Source organism: Lissotriton helveticus, chromosome 6, assembly GCF_964261635.1.
Source record: "Lissotriton helveticus chromosome 6, aLisHel1.1, whole genome shotgun sequence".
NCBI lineage: Eukaryota > Metazoa > Chordata > Amphibia > Caudata > Salamandridae > Lissotriton > Lissotriton helveticus.
In genome coordinates this window covers 1,198,272,000-1,198,290,236 of record NC_136067.1, presented here as the reverse complement: position 1 = coordinate 1,198,290,236, position 18,237 = coordinate 1,198,272,000, and the positions used below count along the sequence as shown (strand labels likewise).

Genomic DNA, 18,237 nt, shown 5'->3' with positions numbered 1-18,237 from the left:
CACCTATGGAAATACGGAGCCCCAGCTCTCCCCTCCAGCCGACAGCATCTTCAGGTGTGGACCAGCCAGTAGATATGTTACGGAGAGGCACCATAAGAGTTCTGAATATAAAGTTTGTTGCGAGAGCACAAGTGTGCAGTGTCCACTCTCCAAGAGTTCAGCCTGGCTTTTCGTGGTATCCTTCAAACAGTTTGACATAATTTCTAACTGTCAGCCTATGATTCCTCTCATCCCCCACTTGAAACTTCTGCCAACTGACTTTTTGCTCACTCCCTCTCTACCTGATCACAGGAGGCCTAAGGCCGGCTACTCACAAGGCACAATTTCCCCATTCAATAAGATTTTAGTATCTTGGGATAAACTCCCAATCTAGGAGGGCCCTCCCATATCCTCTGCCTTGTCTCCTACTTTCACCTCTGCTACTTTCTCTTTTCCATTCCTCCTTCAACCACCCTTGGACAGAGGAGTAGCATAATACAACATAAATCTGAGCTTTTTGTAGTGACTTAGTTCTCCCTACTGCATCCTCCTCTTAGTTGCTCAGCCAGAATGAATGTAATGCCTGCGTGGAATGTTAAAATGCCTGATGACAGTGTGGTTAGAATGTGAGTGTGCTTGTTAGTATGTGAGGAATGACAGTTGAAGAGTGCAGGCTGAGCAACAACCATCTGCTCCTGGTGGGACCTCCTTAAGACTTCTTATAAGCTTGTAACAACTTATTAATAAACCCTTTACATGAATTATACTTCATGGCTACCTTTGGTCATCTGTACATTATACCTACAACATTATGGCGACAGACTTGAAGAAACCCTGCGTGTTTATCCACAAGAATAGAGGAGGTGAGGAAACTTTCAATTTTACTGAACTTTATTGATACAAGAAACAAGACATAGCAATTTTAAAATTAAATATAAGGAAAAGAACGCCCTCCCGAGTCCCACCAGTGTCCTCCACCACCCGGACAGCCTGCCCAGGGCGATTCACGTTCCTTTTTAAGCTATCATTATCCTGCTTGCCATAAAAATTCACACTTTTGTTTAGTACCAACCCAGCATTGACTATTACTGTGAAGGCTGGCAAACCACTAATCTATCTGCTCCTGGAATTCGTCAGTTTCTACTCTGAGCGTGAAGTTAATCTAAATCGGCTATTACTTGGGTTGTTTTTGTCCGGAAACATAGATCAAGCCTCGGAGATAATAGTACTTATTCCAGCCACTGAGTGGTGCTGACGTGATGCCTACTTTATTTTTTGGAGAAATTTTCACTGAACTATGGCGAAAATGAAGTCTAACCTGCTTCGTGACAGTTGACAGTTGCCGTGTGGATTCATCTTTCCCCTGCCGCCTCAGTTTACAACTAATGACGTCACAGAATCTTCGGAGAGTATTGGTGAGCTAAAGCATCACAGAACCTTCTCAGCAGGTCGTGAACAGAAGCGTTTCTTACGCTGCTCCGTTTTCACCACGTTGGCCATTCTAGACTGACTGACTTGTTGAGTGTTATGCGTGTGATGTCATCGCGCATGAATGTCATTTCGCACGCAAGCCGCCATTTTAAATGTCCTTAGTTATTGGCACAACGATGACAGCAATCTTATTACTTGACAAAGGGCAGCTAAGTTTATTTTTTTGTTGACAGCAAAGTTTCATCATCGGAATTAACGTACTGCAGCACAATTTATAAATTGGAATATAGCACATGTCAAGAGAGGCACTTCACGTTAATGTATCCAAGATAATGTTTATCTTCCAAGTGCTGTGTGTATGTCGCTCTATTTATGGTGAAATGGCTCGAGAGCATAGATCGAGCTCTAGCTTTCACTACAAAATGACAAGGATTTTTCATGACCTCGGCTGAGACAGTTCGTGTACCAAGCAGGGTGTTCCATCCTGTTTTATGCTTCTAAGACCACAGTGACTACGCTTTTTTTGTGTTAGCTTTTTATTTTATTGTGAAATTGTTTCTTCTAATTACTTCGACATTTAATTGTTTTGCTTATGTACTTATTTCTCATTTACTGTACCATGTACAATATACATATATCTTAATTTATTGTATAATATTGTCACCTTCCTAAACAATGTATAATGTATTGATTATTGTTTTGTTGTTTAGCACCTTAGTTAGTTCCTAATTGACTCTGCAGTCAGGTCAAACGTACTGTGTTAAGTATATACATGTGCTATGCTATATCTTCCTATTAGTGAGAGCTTAAGTTATGAGGAGTTTGTTTTTAAGGCAAGTATTTTCTTGGCGCTAGGACTTCTTCTTAGGGGATTTATTGTATAGGAGCTGGTCTCCATATAATTATTATATTCTTTCAGTGTGGGTAGTGCACACCCTCTTCACTGATTTCATTTCCCTTAGATTTATGTGTCTGGCAGTTTAGGCCTTACATACCTCTCACTCTCACATTACTCTTTACATGTATTCAGCTAGCAGTATGAGTTGTTTTGTTTCGTTATACAGTGTTTGAGTTCAAACATTATTTTGTTTTGCTCAACTGACAGTGAACCTAGGATTTTGCAGAATGTAATGAACTGTTTCCCATCATTAGTTTTGTTGTACTATAGGCAGTATACCCATCTTTAATTTGTTGTGTTATAAGCAGTGTTCTTATCTTTGTTTTTGTTGTGCTATGGGCAGTGTACCCATCTTTGGTTTTTAAGTGCTATGGGCAATGTACCCATCTTTGGTTTTGTTGCTCTATGGGCAGTGTACCCATCTTTGGTTTTTAAGCGCTATGGGCAGTGTACCCATATTTAGTTTTGTTGCGCTATGGGCAAAATACCCATATTTAGTTTTTAAGCGCTATGGGCAGTGTTATTTGGTTTTGTTGCGCTATGGGCAGTGTACCCATCTTTAGTTTTGTTGCGCCATGGGCAGTGTACCCATCTTAGGTTTTGATGCGCTATGGGCAATGTACCCATCTTTGGTTTTGTTGCGCTATGGGCAGTGTACCCATCATTGTTTTTATTGCGTTATGGGCAGTGTACCCATCTTTGGTTTTTAAGCGCTATGGGCAGTGTACCCATATTTAGTTTATTTGCGCTATGGGCAAAATACCCATCTTTAGTTTTTAAGCGCTATGGGCAGTGTTATTTGGTTTTGTTGCGCTATGGGCAGTGTGCCCATCTTTAGTTTTGTTGCGCCATGGGCAGTGTACCCATCTTAGGTTTTGATGCGCTATGGGCAATGTACCCATCTTTGGTTTTGTTGCGCTATGGGCAGTGTACCCATCTTTGGTTTTATTGCGCTATGGGCAGTGTACCCATCTTTGGTTTTGTTGGGCTATGGGCAGTGTACCCATCATTGTTTTTATTGCGTTATGGGCAGTGTACCCATCTTTGGTTTTGTTGCACTATGGGCAATGTACCCATCTTTGCTTTGTTGCGTAAACCTATGATGCACAATAGGTTATGTAGCCATCTTCAAATATTATATGAAATGGTTTCAAATCCATACCATATATTGAAAATGTAATGTACAATTCGCAACTTTATATGTACATGTGCGATGAGCTCTGTACCCTATACTTGTTTGAACTATTAACCTCATACATTTTTGAATTTGTAGTGTTTACACTACTGTCTCGCTTCTCTCTCTTCTCCTTTTTATTCTATTTTCTCTTTTCTCAGCATTTCTATTTACGATACTTTATTCGAATGTTGTACTTGCAATGTTTTACATACAACGCTTTACTTGCGATGTTGTAATTATTTCCATTAATTGTTTTTCCCAAAGGAAGGGGATGTGCTATCTAGAAACTTTATCTCAGTTTTTCACCCTTCCTTCTTTTTAGTCTCTTTCTTCTCTGTCTGAAAGAAATGTTATTGTTTGTTGTTCCCAAGGGAAGAGGATATGTAGTGACTTAGTTCTCCCTACTGCATCCTCCTCTTAGTTGCTCAGCCAGAATGAATGTAATGCCTGCGTGGAATGTTAGAATGCCTGATGACAGTGTGGTTAGAATGTGAGTGTGCTTGTTAGTATGTGAGGAATGACAGTTGAAGAGTGCAGGCTGAGCAACAACCATCTGCTCCTGGTGGGACCTCCTTAAGACTTCTTATAAGCTTGTAACAACTTAATAATAAACCCTTTACATGAATTATACTTCATGGCTACCTCTGGTCATCTGTACATTATACCTACAACACTTTTCTATCACACGTTGAAATCTGTCTCACATATGCAGTGCTCGTTCCATCATCATAGCTACCTAATTTACATAAAGTCTGTGACACATCCTTGTGCTCAGGCCTGAGGCCTGGACTCAGTATAGTAAAGTTATTAGGAAAGAATAAGCTGGTGATCACACTTTTCATGTCTAAGTTAACTTAAGCACACTTCCTGGGAGACAGGCTGCAAGAGGAGCCAGAAAGTCAAGGTTGTAGGTAATGCAAGAAGTGTACGTTACCCCTTTAGGTCGGAAGTAGCCATCAATGCAAGTCTCACAGTTCACTCCTGCTGTGTTCCTTGTGCAGTTAACGCACACCCCGCCTCCAATGTACTTCCCATGGATGTTCAGGCTCAGTTTATTGTCGGCTATTTTCTGGTCATAATAGCATTCCTGAGCCTTCCCGTGACAATTGCATGCTGCAAAGGAGAAAGTTGTGTTAACAAGCCGCACATCCATTCCACCAACTTATTAAATACAACTCTTTTACGGCAGCGCTGAGAGGTTCCTTTATCACTCTGACATTTTGCTGTCCTCACTGAAGCAAGTGCCATACTTACATGTGATATAGCTTCCACTGCTCCTAAAAATAACAACATCCCCTCTCAAAAAGTGTTTGTCAGTCGTTGGCAAAATCGTTATTTTTCCTTTTTCTGAAAAAAGGAAGCTGGCGTTTATTTTTGCTGACGTGCTGAGATTCTTTCTTTGGAAAGCGACTACAGCCTTGCATTTTATTGGCTATAAAACTGCATTTGATGAAGTTGCGATGCTGAACACGACTGTCACTTAATAAAGAGTGAGTGATGATTCCCAGCTTTCTCTTTTATTTTTACCAACTCAAGGCTTTTTAAGCCTTTTGGTGAAACAGAATGCAACCAGGTCAAAAGGCCGATTCTGCCTTATTTCTCACATACTAATATTGATGATTTACATGATTCCTATTTTCACACTTCATTGACACTCTCCTAGAGAATGTCGCCTTTATCATTATCAATCAGTATTTATTTGTTTGTTGTTTGATTCAATAGCATGGATAGCAAGTAAAGCCTGGAGATGTGTCTTTAGATAGATTAAATATCCCCTTCCCAAAGATTAGTGGTAAAGTCCTGCTTAGTGCCCACACTGGTTTAAGGGTGAATTGCAGCAGGCACAGGAGGGCTTCAAAAGAGAGAAAGAGAGGGAGGGATAGAGGTAGAGAAAAAACGACCAGAGAGGGAGAACAGAGAGAGAAGGAGAGCGAGAGGATGGATGGAAAGAGAGATATTGCATGAGGAGACTAGCATTTATGCCAGGGCTACTTCTGGTTCCCCAATCCGACCCAGGTTTATGAAAATAACAGTGTCTCCCTTTTCCACATAGAAGCATCAGTTACATTAAGACCTACTCTTCTCTATGGGGTTGGAAGCTGCCTTTATGACACCTCACAACCACTTCAAAGCAATTTTTGAAGTTTGGTGATCTGTTTTTTGTACTTTGCACAGCAGCCTCAATTTTTTGTATTGTAGTTGATGAATAAATGTTATCAAGTCAGATAAATACATTTACCAAACACAATATCAGGTGGTGCTTATATTTTTCCATAGACCTTGGTTTTAAGTTAGCTTCTATAGGCATCATGTTTATATATATATTGAACTAACAAAATATAGCGTGCTAATATAGAACAACAGGTACGCTTTCAAAGTCGCATAGCTTTTGGAAGACTGAAGTGACAATTATCTGTGGGATAAAAACATCACTGACCATGATATTGTTACAAAGGAAAAATAGACCAGATTTATTCATACACACACAAGTATGTTTTCTCACAGGAATATTTACTTCTATGTCTAGGTGTAACTCGTCATGGTCTATGCTGTTCTCCATTTCTGAATGGAGATTTACACTTAGATTTCCCTATCGCCTTAAATGAGGAATTGGAGACTCCTACAACAGAAAGCACAATAAAGTTACTGCAGTAACTTTTTAATTGTTGGTCGACACATAAGCTACCGGGGTGGTGATCCCCCCGATGGGAAAGTATAGGGAAAATTACTCAAGTTTAATATTCTTTTAACAAATAGCATTTTAAAGTGCAATTTAAATGTAAATTAATGTAATATCTATATATTATTAACCAGTAATTAATCAAAAAGGATTACAACACACTAGGGGCCATATTATCAAGCAAGGGCGATACATTATAGCTGCTTTTATCGGCAGGAAACTGCCGCTAAAGCGGCGATAATGGGCTTGATAATATGCCCTTGTGAATTCCCATAGCAGCCAGGTTCTGGTGTTAACCTGGGCTGCTATGGGAATTCACAAGGGCATATTATCAAGCCCATTATCGCCTCTTTAGCGGCAGTTTCCTGCCCATAAAAGCGGCGATAATGTATCGCCCTTGCTTGATAATATGGCCCTAAATCATTAAATTAAATGTGCATTAAGTATGAAAATAATTTAAATATATTGTTTTAGTATTTAAATATTAATTTGTGACAAAAATGTACAACACAATATTCATCTTCTAACATTTTTATTCACTACTTAGTGATAGCTCGGCTCGATCATGGCAATGTGCTCTCCCTGGGTGCAATCAAGTCCTCTTTGAAGAGACACCAGATAATGCAGAAATTCAGGAAACAACTTTTGCAACACTGTCTTTACCATGCAATGCCTTTACTAAGCAAAGACATACATATATGCCAACCCCAAGCCCTAAACTTACCTTTACCTCTTTTTCCATGATTCACAGAAAACCCTAAAATTACCCTTACCGCTCTTTCACCATATATATATCAGCTACTGGCAGCTGCCAGTAGGTAGTTATAGTTAGGACTGCACCACTGAACGGAATTTCACCAAATTTAGCAGAAAGCTAGCACTTGTACCTATTTTGTGATTTGGTAATAATCTGTTCAGTAGTTTTTCAGTTATTAAAGAAAAAAAGAATTTGTATATTTAGGGATGCGGATCCTTCCTGATCCAACAGATCTCATGCGGATATCTGATTGACTGCCAACACTTCAACCAGGAAGAATTGGCAGCCATTTAAAAAGTTTATAAAAAACAGAAGGGACATGGTAGAAATATCCTTACTGCCTAGGCCTGGTAGTCGGGAACCCAGGAACCACGGCAGGACCAAAAGGCCATTACCCATGGCTGATATGGGGCCCGGGACTGCACCTCCCATGGGGCAAGGCCAATAAGTATAAAATCAAGGGAGGGTGGCCAGGCATACCCTTCTCCAGAGCCCTATACAGCCCCATTGACCACCTCCTCCCCGAGGCAAGGACAATTAATGAAAAAAGGGGTAGGGGCTGCGTGACCCCCTTCCAGACCAGTTACGGCCACATGGACCACCACATCCCTAGGGCTTGACAAATTTCAAACGGGTCATTTTCATCCCTAGGGATCACCACCTCCCATAGGTAGGTCCTGTAATAACAAAGGAGGGGGGCACACAAATCTCCTCTTGGAGCCAATAATGGTTCTGGGGACCACCACCTCCCAGGGCCCGCTCCCTATGTCCTGAGATGCCCACCCTTGGGACATAGTTGCTTGCTTTCACTTGGCAGGAGTTTTGACATCTCCTGAAAAGCGAGAGCAAACAGTAAGTCTGCTCTAGTCGTTTGGAGCAGGAAAACTGCTCCCGCCCACAAGGAGCAGACTCTTTCTCTGTTTCCCTGCCCGCTTTCAAGCTGTGCATAATATGCAAAAAAGTTGATAAACATGAATGTCTAGTTGATTATATGAACATGTGTATTTTAAACAATAAAAATATTTACCTGCGTGCACAAGGTTCCTTGCAGCCATAAGCTGAAAAGATATTATCTTTAAGTAATATATTAACAGTAGTGACTTTCAGATTTGAAGGTGCTACCTTCTCCCTAACTACCAAGCTCCTTGCCAACTCAACCTTAACTCTCCTGCTTACTATTGCATTGTATAGTAATAGCACTGTATAGCACATACTACACCTGAAAAGGCTTGATGGTGCGTAGCATGCTACTCTGGAACCCAAGGTTAGTGGTTGATCCAGTAGTTATTAGTGGTGGTTACTAGGAATTAGACATGAGCTCACATAAAGCTGTTCCAAGGATTTCTCCAAGTTTCTTCAAGGAAAATTAAGTTCATAGAAATTAGCTGTGATCATTAGTGTACATTTATGCAAATAGAAGGTAGAATGGGTGGATAGGCTAGAAGAGATTAGATAGTTTTAGACTGAAGAGAATAGTTACACAGGGCAGTTTGTAATGTTTGTGGAGAGGTAAGGCAGTTTTCAGAAGTTTAGTAGAGTAAAATAGACAGGCATGCAGCATAATAGTGTGCACTCAGAGACGGTAAGGGATGAGGATTAGGAAAATGGCGTTTAATAGGAAGGAAGGAGAGAGAACAATTATTAGATTTCAAACAAAGTCTTTTTTGTGCAGGATTTGGGGAATACAGTGGGAGGAGGGTTTTGGAGATAGCATGCAATTTTAGGATGAAGAAGCTGTAGAGAGAAAGGTTGACCGCTGTCACCTGTGGGCAGGTGCTAGACATTGTTGTGTCTTTCATTGTTTCATTTGGCAGCTACTGGTGTTGAACATTTAATACTTTGATAAGTTATATTAATGGTAACTTTTTACTTCAAACTTTGTTCTTTCCTATGCATGGTACTGTCCTATATGGAATGTCCAGATTACTGCTCCTTTTTATCAAGTAAAATTTGGATGTGTGGGCCTTCTATTCTGCTGTTTATATGTTTACCAGAGATGCAGGAGTGGCATGTTTGTAATGGGAATTAGTTCTCCCTTGATATTAGTACAGGGGTGGTTCTAAACGGATTGTGCTGATATGATTCTCCCTTGATTTTAGAGTGTCCTGCAGGAGCATCTGTTTTTATAGAATGCCAAAACTACAACTTTGCAAAGTTGGATTTAAATACCTCTCATAAACACTAGTTAAAAATATACTTAGAGGCAAAAATATTTACTTTATAGTTATTCTGTAGCATGTTTAGAAGTCTATCACTTGAACTAGGATATGTTACATTTGAGTTGAAAAGGGTACCATTCATAATTGTTCTTCAAAACAAGGTATTGAGACAATCAGATTGAATCTATATCTCAAATGGCTAGATGTTTTTCTGGATTATCACCCAAAGTGATAGCCATTTTGTCATAGACCTGATAGCAGGTGTGTAACACGGGGGATTGATTTGCTGTCAGAGTCTGGCTGCGTTGATAACCAATTCTGATGTTAGACACTTGAATGTTTAAGATCTCTGTAACTTTGTAAATTGGAGGTAGCAGCACTGCCAGATGCTGGAGTGTGTAAGATTGATGAAACCATAGAGACTGCATTTTGTTAGATTTCTGACCCTGCAATCACCCTCTAACTTTAAAAATAGCTCTGCTGTCAAAAACATGAGTCTATAGGGTCTGAAAATCCTAGGGGTAGCTTCGATGTCAAATATGTTAGCATGTAAGAACTCTGTACCTTGAAGGAGAGCTCAATTTTCGTGGTCATTGACTGTATGTTTTATGTGTCCTGAAGATAATTTTGCTTTCACGAGCCTTAGACTGTAAGAAATATATAACATTTGTTCTCCAAAGCTTCAGCCTGTGGGTTTCGTGTAAAAGACCTGAGCTTGCACAGTCTTCATAACATGAGGGATATGTTTGAACATTTACTGATGTGAACTGAGTTGTATATGACATTGCCTATTATGTACCATTAGGGCACACCACTATTTTCCATGGTATCCTTCAGACAGTGCAGTAGCACAGAAGCCTAACTACATATGGCTTTATTCAGATCGTGTGGTGAAGCCACTGTGCCTATTGACTTTGGCGATCTTACCTTCACATTCATACTTTGCCAGGAATGTCCCAGCTCGCCAGGGCTTTTGGTTAAATCCAGGACAGCAACGATTGCAGCTCTCTCCACAAGTGTTGTGCTCACACTCACATGAAGATTTCTAACAAGGAAGAGAGACAATCAGAACATTATTTAATGTACAATGAAATCCAATAGCAGTATTAATGGCAATATGAATCCCAGGGTTTTTTATCAACTTTTCTACCACTAACATCCCATTGAATACAATCTTTCAAGTGTAATCAGTGCTACTTGACAATATGTGTTATTCATCATCAACATGTGATGCTAATAGTGCATTTTAATAAAAGCAGTCACATTTAATAAATATGTTCTGTTGTGCATATTTTTTCAAGGAACAATACACACAAAGTTCTGCATTTGTTTTCTATCCTGCCCCGTGACATTTGTCCTAGATGTGTGTCACGAGCAAAAGACTTAAAATCGCACCATAGGCATTCCCCTTTCAAAATACGCCATCTGGATCTCTTTGACGGGGATCGAACAAATGCCAGTATTTGCACAGGGCTCTATCATTGAACACCATGTTGCTTTAGCTCTAAACAAATAAATGCAAACTGTGAGAAGTTAGGTTGCTGGTTGAAGGGGGTCTGACTCCTTCTCAAACAACAGTCACAATCCTTGTCAGGGTGAACCACATAAGTAGCCTTTTTAAACATGTCTCATGCCTACCTGTGCAGCCTGTGTGCAGTTTTAAACTGCCAATTGGAATTGACAAAATAAACCTTTTGCCACGCCTACAAATCACTTTTTAACATATATGGGGACACTAGACTTTACCGGCACTAACGCACGAAGGCACTTTGGAATCCTGTGGCGGCTGAACAGCGGACCCAGCAGACCTCACACCCACCTCTCGCCGCACCCGCTCCGCGGGTGCCGCGTCGCGCTGTTCCAAGCGCCAGCTGTCACCGAGGGCTTCAAGGCGGCTTAGGGTGAGTGGCTCGGCGGGGCTGCGAGCGTGCGGGGACTCGGATATCCAGGAGTCCCTGCGAGACCGAGGAAGAGCATCCGGTCCGCTCTCCCTGCCGGCCCGCCCCCCACCTTTTGCAACGCCCATATAACACCCCCAATCTCCCGCAGCGCGGGACACAGCCCGGGGCAAAGACCGGGCTAAGAGCGGGCCGTTTTAGGCCGTTCGAGGTCTGAGCGGTCTGGTCTGGGCCCTCTCTCTTACGCCCTTCCCTCGCTCTTTAGTATCTGTGACTGCTTATTATTGTTGTTCTGGTTGGTAGTTTCTGTTTGCCCATATGTGTTCTCGTGTAACCCGCAATAGGGCGGCCAAGGGGGGGCTGGCCCACAATGGGCCTATGGATGATTTCATCACACGCACGAATATCGCCATAGACCATGAAATAACCAAACTCCAAACTAGAGTGTCCCTTGACCTGGAAGCTGCCAGGAAGCTGTCACTCGAATTTGCTACTTCCAAGAAATCCTCCCTAGGTCACATAGCATCTGCTATCACCCCAAATCGCGCACATAATTCACAGGGAGTATCAACGTTGGTTGATGTCCACGACACTCCAGTTTTGCTTATCCCCTCCACACCTCCGTGTTCACTAGTTTTGCCTGAGGGTCCGCCCATTTTTGTGGACAGCCCTCCCCATCCCCTCATTTCTACTTCATATCCATCGGATATTTCTGTAGCATCCACTTCCTACGGTGGACTAGATAGCATCCCGGCCAATCCGAACAAGAGAAAACGCTCCCCCAGTACAACTTCTCCACAGAAAAAGAACAAAAATCAGGGGGTTAAATTGCTTACTGCTGGTAACACAACAGCTGATGGTAGTCCCGGAACGCTTTACACTTCCCTGCAGCCTCCTTGGTGCAACAATAATGTGGGGCTAGCTCCAGTGGCATCCGAAAGTATTCTATCAACTGAAAGAGCAGATCTTGCTCTAAATGACCAGGAGGGGAGGGAAAGGGAATTTATAGGAGTGGTTTGGGACACCCTGAAAAGTCTCTTATCCCCCCTGGATTTAAGGCTCTCTCGAATTGAGAACAACCTCCTAGAGATGGAGAAAAGCATCATTGCTTTGGCCACCCTTGGCCTGAGAGGTCTTGAACACCAGGGGTTGATAGAGAATAATATGGCTCCCCAGGTTTCTACCCTCCCTCCATAGCTTTGCCTGGCCCGTCTCTTAACCCTATTGCGTCTTGTCCTACTCAGCCCATCCCTAAACCACGCACTAAGAGAGTCGCCACCACAAACCCGGCACCCCAGCCCAGGGCTAACACCCCAAGCGCTCCCACCTTACAACCACGCATTCGCACTAAGTTGGCTGCCCCGAGGTCACAGAACCACATTAGCTCTAGCCTCCGTCCCATCCAGGTCTCCCAGAATAAAATCTCTACTCGCTCCTCTGGGGGTCCTCATACCAAGAGCAATTTCCGAGGGGGATATATTGATCTGCCTCCCGAAGCCAATGATTACGTGGTGGTCTTGACGGGTGTCCCGGAAATAGAGAATGGCCATTACGAACATCAGCACTCCTTACACAACAAGGTCATGCACTGGCTCAACACCTACAGACCGATTCCTAATGGTAGGAGGAGTAGAGTCACAATGGTACGCAGAGTACCGTGGGTGGGAACAACAAGGAAACTCATCCCCGGCGACTGCATAGTCGTGACGTTTGACGATCTTTTCACGGCTAACCATATCTGCTCCTGGGTGAGTCAAGATGGGGGCTCTTCCATTGCCCCGAGACCTTTGTCATTCTTTTACCCACCACGCGTTGCATATCCACAGGGGGGCAATTGGTCCATGGTTCCCCAACAGTCCAGCTGGGGGTACTCCTCCAGGGAGCATAATCCAACTAGAGGCTGGCTCGGTATTACAACTTCAAACAAGTTTGGCAGTCTTGAGGATGTTGACTGACTCCCAATGTGTTTAGCTCCGGTACCATCAATCCAACCCAATGTCTCTCCGATGGAAGCTGAGACCTGCCCCCTGTTGACTACCTTGGTTGTGACTAGTACTACCCCCTCGATCCAATCCATGACACAGGTTTCCCCTGTACAGGGCCTGTTACACCCTCCCAACTCTGACTGTATCACCAGTACTTCCGCTGTTGTGAGTAAGATAGCCCTTGATCCGTCGACACCTATAGCTTTTCCCCAGTCCTCCTGGCTTGGCGGCCCCTACGCTGCTCCCCCAGCTCCTGCCCCCCAGACCTGCAAAAGATCTGCAGGCAACTCCCAGCTCAAGATCCTAAGCTGGAATGTGGCATGGCTTGCTCGAAATCTCGATAAGCCAGACTGGAACTCCTTTGTGGAGCCTTTCGGGATTTGCCTCCTTCAAGAAACCTGGTGCTTGGAGCCCTTGCACAGGGTGGGTTTCACGACGTACTCTCTACCAGCTTTTAGATCCAAGGGCAGCAAAGGCCGCCCCTCTGGTGGCCTTCTTATCTGGGTCAGTATCTCACTGGGGCTCACCATAAGACACATAAACACTCAATCCCCAGATCTTATGAGACTTACTATACAGTGTCCGGGGGGCAGGATCTTAGAAGTGTTCAATCTGTATCTTAGGGGGGTCAGGGGGGGGGAACTCCTCCTCCCTAGCCTCAACCGGAGTTGAAGAGGAGCTTAGTGGATGCAATATTGACTCCCTCATTGTCCTGGCTGGGGATTTTAATTGCTGCTTTGAACCGCTGGCCAGTGAAGACATTTTGGACACCTGGGAGGACGATGCCAAGAGAGGCATCCCTTTGCTCGTTCTTGACCCCATCAAAAAATGGTCACAGAATGCTATTGATATTAATTCTCTCTGTTTAGAATACGCCCTCAGAGCCACAAATGGCCGATCTAAATCAGATACCAGGGGTGCGCACACCTTTAATAGGGTGGGCTACACCTCGAGAATAGATTATATACTGTTAAACCATAACCTTTGGGAGTACTTTCAAGACATGGAGGTCCAACAAACATTGGATAGCGACCATAATCCGCTGGTCCTATCACTTGCCCTCCCGTGGGAGACAGGGGATTCAGTATTGCCCTGGTCTAAGTGGAAATCGTCCCACGAAGTTGTTCCATCCAATTGTGGGAGGCGTTTAAAATGGGCTAAAGTCGCCTCGGACGAAACGAGAATGGCTCAAGCTGGGACCATAATGACGGAAGCTAAGTGTCTCTTGGGTGCGTTGGATTCCGATAATGCCATTCTCACGACATTTACGGAGACCATCGCATCACTTAGTAATCTGTTCTTGGTTCCTCAGGGTAGGGCCAGGGCTAAGCAGAGAGCTGTGATCAGGGGTAGAGACCAATGGTACTCCCCCGCCTGTCGCATAGCTAAAAGCCAACTTATCCGGGCGGTTGGCAAGAAAGACCCCGCTCTGATTTCCCTCGCTAGGAAAAACTATAAAAAAACCCAAGCAGTGGCAAAGGACACCCATGAAACAAACTTCTGGAGAGATCTAATGGATGCTTGCTCCAGTAAGGACTCAAGGGGTTTCTGGGCCTTGCTTAGAGGTAGGGACAGGCCGGTCGACTCACTGCTGGAGGCCTGGTTGGCTCATTTTTCCAAACTCTATTTTAACCCACTAGGGGCTTTGGGCCAGACTAGGGGTCCCAGTTACAGAGTACCGGACATTAGCCCACATCTAGACCCCATTTTCACACCCAAGGAGGTTGAGGTAGCGATCAGGTGCATTGTGCCCAATAAGGCGGCAGGCCCAGATGGCGTCCCGGGTGACTTGCTCTGGATAAATATGGAGGTGTGGAGCTTACTCATTGCCAAACTCCTGAATGAGGCCATGAAGGGCGGAGGCTTCCCTGATTCATGGAGGGGTGCGGAAGTCGTCCCTGTCTTTAAAAAAGGGTGTAGGGACGACCCTGCTAACTACCGACCTATAAGTCTGCTTGACTCCACCCAGAAGGTAGCAGGGAAGGTAGTTTTAGGGAGGATTTTGCAGTGGGCTGAGGAAATGCAGGTCTTGTCTGACTTTCAAGCCGGTTTCAGAACAGGAACTGGCACGATTGAGCAGACATTTCGTTTCCTAATGCTCTATTGGAAAGTGGTTAAACTGGGCAAAGGCAGTCTGTACCTCGCTTTCATAGATTTGCGGACTGCCTTTGACCTTGTCCCACGCAACCAATTGTGGGCTGTCCTAGAGGGATTGGGCATGCCCTCGTATCTGTTGGCATTGATCACTAAATTCCATGAAAGCAATTTTGCCCAAGTCAGATGGGGAGCGCAGGGTCAAAAAACACCTCGTATCTCTGTAGACAGGGGTGTCCGTCAGGGGTGTGTGCTAGCCCCCACTCTGTTTTCATTATATCTAAACGGAGTGGTGGAGCATCTTCTCCAACTACCAGCAGACGCACCTTCCCTGGCGGGCAGGAAGATACCAACTCTCCTGTTTGCAGATGATACCCTGTTGATTTCGAAATCCCCGATGGGCCTCCAAACGCTGTTATCAAGGTTCCAGGGCTTTTGTGACTCCAGGGGCTTGGCTATTAACATCAGTAAAACCAAGTTCCTGGTGCTGAATCCCCCTAGGAAGACAGTTCACCCCCCATCCCTTGACTCAGTTCCATTAGAAAGGGTAAGGGAATTTGAGTATTTAGGCATCCGACTCTGTGACTCTATGAGTTGGAAGGCGCATTACCAAAAAATTATCCTGACTCATAGGAGGGTCACGGGCGCTTTATTAAAAGAACATCGTGCCTCTCCCCTTAAACCTATCGGGGTGATACTAGATATTTATAGGGCAAAAGCTGTGAGTGCGGCGCTGTACGGGGCAGAGTTGTGGGGTACCCAGAAATTTGATACTCTGTCCCATCTTGAGAACAAATTTCACAAAGATCTAATGAGGCTCCCTCATAGCTCTCCCACTCTTCCTCTCCTACTCGACACAGGCACACGACCCATAGCCGAGCAGGCCAAGCTACGCCCCCTTCTTTTATGGGCCCGTATATGGAATGTCCCTGAACTTTCAAGCTACGCAGACGCACTACGTGAACTCCTCTCAACCCCGGGTTGGTGTAAGATCGGTTGGCTCTCGGAAGTAAAGCGCCTCCTTTGCGAACTGGGTCTGGGAGACGCATGGGCCAATAGATCTTCACCACCTAAACAGTTGCTAAAGAAAATATTCTGGTCGTGGGTGGAAAATGAGAGAGTGAGCCACTCTAATCTATGTAGATCTGCTGCTGAGTTTTTGGTTATTAAAGACCTCCCTTTTAGAGAACCCTACCTGGATGTGATCTCCAATCCAACAGATAGGGCATTGTATTTTAAATTCAGGGTTGGAGTTTTGCCTCTTGGCACATGGACAGCAAATTGGAAACCACCCTGGCAAACTATAGCAACCTGCCCTTTCTGTACTAATAGGGACGAATCCATTGCCCACCTAATGTTTGAGTGCCCAGCGTATGCTGCTCCTCGCCGCAGATGGCTGAAACCGCTCTGCTTGAGGCTGGGCACTCGGTCATACATGGAGGCCTTACAGATGTTAAGATCAGACCCTCACCCCTTGTTTGCTTGCGGCCTGGCAAAATTCTTGGGATGGGCTTGGAGGATAAGGTCTGCGAGGAAAATGATCCTCCAGTAAGGTCACCTATCCAGATTCCACTGGCCCCAGCTATCCGTTGATGTGTCCCTTCTCTCCCCTTAAGGATGATTCATTATGTGTGTATATATGCATTTTAGATGGCTGATTGCCACAATTGTTGTACATTTTATACTGTTTTTCATCGATCTGTCTGTTTTGATGGTCAAACTGCACAATTGTTTTCACTTTTACATCTGTTTTTATATTGTAATGCTTTTATGAAATGATAAATATTTCGAAATAAAGCTATACAACAGCAACAACATATATAAGTCACTGCACTGTCCGAATTTGACAAGAAGGTCTGCATATCCAAAGATCTGGTGGCCAACTATGTGATGGGAGATGATATCAACAAATTCTTTGCTGTATATTGTAGCTCTGTGGGTACACAAGATCGCAAAGAAGTACTAGGGGTGGCTTGTGGACACACATGTCTATAGTGGGGAGGGACCTACATGATCAGAGCAAGTATTCCCAATGAAAGCCATCATTGTCAGCAAGTTTGGGCTTACCCCTGAGACGTATCACCAGAAGTAGAGGGACAGCTACAAACTTCCAGTCTAGGGTAAATTTCTACCTGAATGGATGGGTGAGGGCTAACAAAGTTAATGATTATGGTGGGCTGTACAGCCTGATTATAAGGGAGCATATGCTCAACATTTGTTTTACAGAGCTGCTCCAGCACCTGGTGGGGAGCAATCTGACTGGTCCCAGGAAACTTGTTGAGGAGGCAGACATCTGGGTCAGCACCAGGGTGTCAGAGAAGGCATCAGGTGGGGAATCTGTAAAAGGGTGGTCAGGGTTCCCATCAGAAGAAGGAGGAGGGAGATGAAAACAGAGTCCTCATAAGGCCCACAAAATATTTCTCAGGGTAAAGGGTCCCATTACCAATCTGTCTTGAAAGGAAGGTTTTGTGGACAAAACTACTGTTAAAGTTGTCCCCAAGTACAACAACTGCTACCAATTTGGACACGCAAAAGGAGATGCTAGGAGCTCTAAAAGGGCACAGCCACCCAGTGGTGGACACTTCCAAGGGCTGGCCAGTGAGCGCTTGGAGAGGAGATGGTTCCAGTCAATGTGGGAAGGTGGCAGCAGAGTTTACCTTAGTATCGCTGTGTGATGGAGAGATGGTGCCTAATGTCCACATGCTTGCCAATATTTCCATGTATAGGCAGTGGGTCACCATCAATGGGCAGAGTATGGAGGCTCTGAAAGTCACAGTAGCCAGTATGACTATATTCAGGTGTCACCTGGTGTCCTCAGAGCAGATGATACCCAATGCATTTCACCAGGTTGAAGTGGCAGACAACCGTGAGAGCAACACCTGGTGGCTCTGGATCCCTTTGGGTGGGGGGATTTGAGGTTCTTTTAAGGTAGCTTTGAGCCCTGCCATGCCTATGGATCATTTGCTATGATTGACTTGGAGCACACTGCCTGGAAAGAGGTGGAGCTTATGTCACACCTGGAAATGTTGGAGTGGTCTGAGTGGGTCTGCGTGACCACTCGGTCCATGTCTGCCCTGAAAGAGAGTCAGTAGAGCCTGGAAGAATAGCCCAGGCAGCTGCAAGGAAGGGGATGACCAGGAGGCATGAGACACCAGTCTCTGACACTCCCACCATACTGG

At 44.3% G+C, this 18,237-nt stretch overlaps 1 protein-coding gene across 7 annotated transcripts in view; it reads right to left on the bottom strand.

The window, feature by feature from the left end:
• The window catches only part of LAMA2 (laminin subunit alpha 2), a 3,430,794-nt gene that overhangs the window by 2,487,996 nt on the left and 924,561 nt on the right, over positions 1–18,237 (bottom strand). For all 7 annotated transcript variants that reach the window (XM_078648920.1, XM_078648921.1, XM_078648915.1 and 4 more), the window contains exons 7-8: positions 10,009–10,126; positions 4,420–4,598 (exon numbers count right to left, since the gene is read on the bottom strand). In XM_078648920.1, coding sequence (XP_078505046.1) covers positions 4,420–4,598; positions 10,009–10,126 — 297 coding nt within the window. The remainder of the gene's footprint in view (positions 1–4,419; positions 4,599–10,008; positions 10,127–18,237) is intronic.